General features: G+C 49.9%; 1 protein-coding gene across 3 annotated transcripts; it reads left to right on the top strand.

Annotated features, from left to right (window-relative positions):
* Nucleotides 1-733: 733 nt before the first annotated feature.
* Nucleotides 734-5,057, top strand: TMIGD1 (transmembrane and immunoglobulin domain containing 1). 3 transcript variants are annotated; one of them, XM_075771735.1, is made up of 7 exons: nt 734-865; nt 1,137-1,237; nt 2,226-2,504; nt 3,001-3,279; nt 4,124-4,227; nt 4,499-4,527; nt 4,938-5,057. In XM_075771735.1, exons 2-7 carry the CDS (start codon nt 1,159-1,161, stop codon nt 4,939-4,941), a joined length of 774 nt encoding a protein of 257 aa, XP_075627850.1. In that variant the 5' UTR covers nt 734-865; nt 1,137-1,158; the 3' UTR covers nt 4,942-5,057. The 3 variants fall into 3 exon arrangements, with proteins under 3 accessions (XP_075627850.1, XP_010302766.2, XP_075627851.1); XM_010304464.2 differs by lacking the exon at nt 4,938-5,057 and having other exon boundaries at nt 4,499-4,531; XM_075771736.1 differs by lacking the exon at nt 734-865 and having other exon boundaries at nt 1,132-1,237.
* The last annotated feature ends 956 nt before the right edge of the window (nt 5,058-6,013 follow it).

Raw genomic sequence — 6,013 nt, forward strand, 5'->3', positions numbered from 1 at the left:
GTTCGCAAGAGCCCTGCAAAGAACCAGTGCTGTATGCTCGAGTGCTCTCTGCGTACAGCCAGCCTTCGCTGCCCACCTCGGCGCCGCTGAGCTGGGCCACTGCGTCAACAGGTGAAAAAAATGCCGAGGACGCATCCCAGGCTCCTCCTGCTCATGAAATGCACTTTATGGCTCTGCCAAGCCATTTCCTAATGATTGAGATGCCCTGTGCCTGCAGGGACACTGACAGCCATGAGAACACGTTCTGGAGGCTGCGAGGACCCCATCCTTTGCAACCACATCACCCTCACCCTGCTGACGTATAAGCAGGCAATTTCAGACACTGTTTTCCCCGTAGTCGAGTTATGCCCTCCGCAGACACGCAGCCCGTGCACACAGCTGTCCCCCCTCCATGACAGCATGAAGTTCAAAGTCTGGATCGGTGCATTTTCTCATTTTCCAGTCAAAGGAGGACACGGCAACAGAGCTTCAAGCAGGAAGGGGCAAATCGGAGTCTACTCCTGCTCTGGGATAATCTGGGATAAACTTCCTATGGCTTGAAACACTGTTGTGAACACTCAGAAAGTTGAAAGGGAAAAGGCAGTATTTTTGGCTGAAGGTCTTTACAGCTGATGCAGGAACTCTCTCATTAGTTACTCATTGCCTTGCAAGACTCATAAAACAGCCAGCAGAGCCCAGCAAATAGTTTTCTTCAGTGTTCTGGGAGCTCAGAAATCCAGGAATTGAACGAGGCCTTGAACTCATTTTATGAACTCATTTCTTACTAAGCTACCATAAAATATTAAAATTCAGACCTTATAAATAAGGAAAGGGAAGAGCTGTGCATTTCTTGGCAGAAGCAGCCTATCCAGAGACTCTTCCCAAGGTAAGTCCGGTGCTACACGTCCCAGAGACAGGTTTCCCTGATAGACAGTTGACTGGCGACAATGAACTCATGCAACAGAGATTAGAGATGTAAACCCCTTTGACTCTGCTCTGCACTGGAAAAGGTCCTGCAACAAACCCACTTAGTTTATTCCGTGGTAACCCTGTCTCTGTCTGCGAGGGCTCTCCCTGGGGTGTCTGAGGGCAGCAAGCAATTAACCCCTAGCGAGCCCCGAGCAGGGGCTGCAACGCTGTGACCCTCTCTCCAACAGACACCAGCTGGGCTCCTCCGAGATGGCGCAGAGAAGCAGCCTTGCGGTCCCCTACGAAGTTCCTGTCCTTGCCGTTTGCTTTTTGGCATGCATAGCCACAGGTAAGCAATGGAAAAAAAAATCCGTCGTGGCTTTGTCCAGGCCCCATCATGCTGACGTGTGAAACTGTCCGGGGTTAGGAGGTGCCCAGGGTGATGTGCCACACCAATATCCCAGCTCTCAGATGTTCTGGACGTCATCCCCAGAGGCCTGCCTGAAAACTGGCCTCTGATTTTGAGTAGCAGAGAAGGGAATGGGGAAGCTTCAGCATTTTCCAACTCTATTGGAGCAGCTGCACAGGGATGACGAGGCCACTGTTTTCAAGCCTGCTCTAAGCAGTGAAAAGCGTGATAGCTTTGGCCACCTGGGAACACCAGGGAAGAGACAGGACGCTTCAGACATTTTTATATTCACAGGACTATAGTGCCTTTATATTCTGAGCTACGTTTTAGTTCATTGATCTCTGACACAGGCTACAGTAGCAAGTTTCAGTCTGTTACAAAAATTTATTTCCCATACTCGTTCTTCATTTGATATGTCCTGCGGTTTGTACATTAGACAAACTGTAACTCTCCAACAGCTGGACTCAGACTGTCTGGGGTGTGGCTGAGGAGCTGATTAATTAACTCATGTTCTGAAGCACATTCAGTTCCAACCAAAAACCAGGGTATCAAACTGTGGCCACAGAGCTGGAGAGCACAGGTATGCTGCAACAGGAATTTGGTGAGCAAGGCTGGCAGGATGGGGATGATTTTTGCTCTGTGTGTTACATGGTCGCTGCTCGTTTTCAGACCTTATTACAGGTCAGGCTTTGGCATTCTTGCAGTCAGTTGCAAAAGCCTGACTTTTATTTTAAATAACTGTGAAGGGAGCTTTGTGATGAAGACACTTCTTGTCTCAAAAACTAAAGTCCCACCTGAAAACAGCTGTTAGACTGAAGCCTGAAACTCAGTCCCCCCTCCACAGTCAAGGCCTGGAGAAGCTAGCAGGGCAGCTTTTGTAAGAAGGGTCCAGCTTAGGGTATTTAGTGCCCTTGTTCTTCATTTGCAGGTTTGGAACTGTCTGTAAATAACCACGCTGCTGACTTCTATCTGTCTACACCACCCGTCCCTTCCGTCTCCCTCTCCTGCCTAGTAGAGAACAGCAGCCAGGCTGAGGAGCTGCTCTGGTACCGAGGAGATGGGAAAGTGGATCTGAAAGACGGGAATAAAGTGAACGTCAGTAACATCTGTGTATCCCCAGTCACTGAGTCCGACAACAGAGTCACCTTCACGTGCAGGCTGGCACGGGACAAGTCTGTCAACGTGTCTGTGATCCTGGATGTCCAGTGTGAGTTGCAGTGGTGGATACCTGTGCAGAATAGCTGGGGTGGGACGAAATCCTGGGCTGAGCTCCTCTGCGTCTGGGCGCTAGGTGAAGGTGGGGTGTTTTGCACCCTTGTACGCTGTCTTCACCGAGAAAAAATGTGTTTAGGAGGAGATAACTCACGTGATAAGACACTCCCTTTCCATAGTAGTGCTTATGGCCTGATCTAATGCCTCTTTTATTGGCAGTGGGTGGGCCTTTAAGTAAGGTGATGTCCTGGGTATGTCCCTGCCTCCACCTAGATTCTTTCTCATGGATACAGGTCAGGGCAGAGGAGTCACAGGAGTGACCATCTCTGCCACTGATTGCCCTGCTGATTCCTGGGGATCATGAGGCTGCACAACTGTGATGTGTTACACCACTGAACAAGGTGCACAAGGGATGTGTAAAGGGAACTTATTTTGTGTTAAATGGCGCGTGGCATTATTAATGACCTGTTGAACTGTGTTACTGTGAACAGTTCCTCCCTGGCTGACTGGAGAAGAGTCCCTCAAAATTGAAGAAAGCAAAGATGTTACTCTGAGCTGCAATGCCAAATCCAACCCTCAAGCCCTAACAACTTGGTACAAGAACAACACCACCTTGACCCTAGAGCAAAATCGTTACCAGCTGTACCAGACTAGCGAGGTCTCTCAGCTTACTATCCAGAAAGTACAGAAGTCTGACAACGGGACCTACACCTGTGTGGTGAAATCAAGTTTGGGAGAGGGGAGAAAGGATTTCCACCTGACAGTTGAAGGTAACAAGTCTGCTGCCAAGCAATAAGCTTTACAAATAACTCCATTCTCTTTTATAATGAGAGCAATCCATTTATATTAAGAAGTGTAAGTGGAATGTGGTAAATTCCCTGCATTAACTTCTGAGGGCACAGCAACAGCAAGGAGCTCTCCTTGCACCTGTGCCTGGGACCACAGCACCAGGAAGGGCCTTTCCTGCTCCACCTGTTAGTCAAAGGCACTTGGCAAGCGTGACCCAAGGCGGGCTCATCCCACTGTCTCACTTCCCACGCTCACGGGGCAGATTCAAGTGTGCTTTAAAGCACCTTAGGTCTTAATTGAAGCTTCTTACTGTGACCACAGCATTCTGTCATGCCGAAAGGGCTGCTTAAGGCCAGAGAAGTTGTCCTCCAGAAAAGACTGGAGCCCTGTGGACAACAGGATGCTCAAGTCTCAGACGGGTGATGCGAGATGAGGTGACCCACCAGACCCAGCAGGCACCCGTTTCTCACCCACTGGGCCCCTCTCATTTCTGCACTCTCGGAACAGGGAGGAAAGTAAACTTAGCTGTGTCAGTGATGCAGCTGGACACCCTTATTTCCAGGCGTAAGAGTGCCCTGGGAATCATCTTCTTCAGGGACCGACGTTTCAATTCTTCCTTCAGTTCGCAAAAATACAGGCTTGGCTCCCTTCTTTGCAGGGGACTAATGCACACTGGCAGTCTGTGGACAGCAGAGAGAGCAACAGTTCAAATCAGCGGTGACGGCATGGGAAAAGAAATAGGTCTTTCCGCAGTTCTGTGAAATGTTCTGTTTTATATGACTGTACCAATCTGTCACATATTCAACTTCCTCTCCCTCTTGACAGATAAAAAACCTGTTTTCCCCAAGGAGGCTGTTATTGCTGCTGTCGTGGTGGTTACCCTCACGGTACTTTTTGGAATTGTGGCTCGAAAAGATAAAATTTTTAAGGTACGGAAAGCTCTAGTTTCTTAGGAAAAAAATAGTATTGTTTTGCTGCAATGCCCTGGGTTTTTTTTAACCTTTACTACACTACTTTGTAGTGTTGCTTTCCTCTGTTAGAGAACTGCTATGTACTACCTCCTGCTTTAGAATTACCAGTAGATAAATCAAATATTAGATATTTTAAGCTGGAAGGCATTATGCACTTACAAGACATCAAGAAAAACGTACCTATAGCCAGGGAATACAAAAGATAACAAGACTGTTTCTTTATTTTCAGTGCTTCAAAAAATCAAGTGAAACAGCGCTGTAAGTATTTGACTGCTTATTCATGCAGCTTCCAAATGAACCCCCTTCTTTAAGCCTTGGCAGAACCTGGGAAACAAAAGAGCACTCAACACGCTAAACGCAGCCACACTGAGTTACCGAGCTCTTGTGGCTAACATGAGCCCGCGCCTTCTCTCCCAGTGGAGAGGGGCCCATGGGACTACAGTAGGACAGAGGCAGATCTGTGCCAGGCACAGCACAGCTCCTGCCCTAATCCTGGCCACCCCAGGGTCCTGGCTACCCCTGTGCGGACGCAGTGGGGACAAAAATGTAATGGCATGCCCCCCGCCTGTGGAAAGCTTTCTAGAGCTGAACACAACCCAAGTGAATTCAACTCACTTGTTATTTTTTCCATAATAGGTGATTTTTCATTTCTTTTCATTTTTCTGCAGGTGAACACCACAAGGTTCCTGTGCATACCCAGAAGACATCATTTCTAGTGGTGGAACATAAGCCCTTGTGGGAGATGATGAGATAAAGCACTGAAACAAGTTTTTTTGGGTCAAGTTTATACAGTCTTTTCAAAATACAAGCGTTTCTTTGTGTCTGTTCAATCTAACCTACTGCTTAGAGGACCGCCATGGGGGGTGGGCTGCCTGAGCTGTTGCAAGATCTCCCTTATTCCTAAAAGATATGCACGTGCAGTCAGGCACATGGGCTGTCCATGGGTCCACAGAGGAATCCATACCGGGCTGCCACAGATCGCGATGATGTACAACCAGTGAGGCGTTGAGCTGGCAGCTGCTTGCTTGGCCCTGTCCTACTGTGCCGTTCCATGGGGCAGTAGGGGTGGGGGCCACCCAAATTGCTGCTCCTTCACGGAAATCCTATGGGTGTCTCGGCTTCTGTTGGCCAGGGTGAAAGCTGCCGGACACTCAGCACTGCCATTGCACCGCCCGCCTGCCCTGGCTAAGAGCAGACCTCAGGGCTTGGGGCAGCCCCAAGCGCTTGGTAATACACAGCGGATATTGCAGTGGGAATGCTCCAGCACCACGACGGCAGGGAAAACCTTTCCATCCCTCCCCCCAACAAATATGCCACTCAAGCATTTTTCTCAAGGTCCTGGCAAGCTTTTAAGGCCTCATCATGTCTTGGAACGGTACATTACTGTCAATAAACACCCTGTGCTGTAAATCAATTTGAGCCTGCGATGCGCAAATACTCTTCTCGGAGGAGCAGGGCTGTTACTCAACAGGACACCTCCGCGCCGTGACCTGGAGTGTGTCCTTGGCCGACGTTCACCGCTGCTCGGGGAGGGACGTCGCCGTGCAATGCCGGTGCCGCCTCACGCTCCCAGGCGCCCGGCCTCCACACCGCCTGCTGCAGAGACCCGTTTCGAGCCCTCCCGTTAAGTCTAGAGCAGGGGGTGACACGGTGGGGGACGGGGATGCTCCCGTGGCGCCTCCCTCGCCCGGGGCCTCACCGGCCCTGAGGGAACGGCAGCCGCAGCCGGCAGCACTGCAGCTCC

This window comes from Balearica regulorum, chromosome 19 (genome assembly GCF_011004875.1).
Source record: "Balearica regulorum gibbericeps isolate bBalReg1 chromosome 19, bBalReg1.pri, whole genome shotgun sequence".
Classification (NCBI taxonomy): domain Eukaryota; kingdom Metazoa; phylum Chordata; class Aves; order Gruiformes; family Gruidae; genus Balearica; species Balearica regulorum.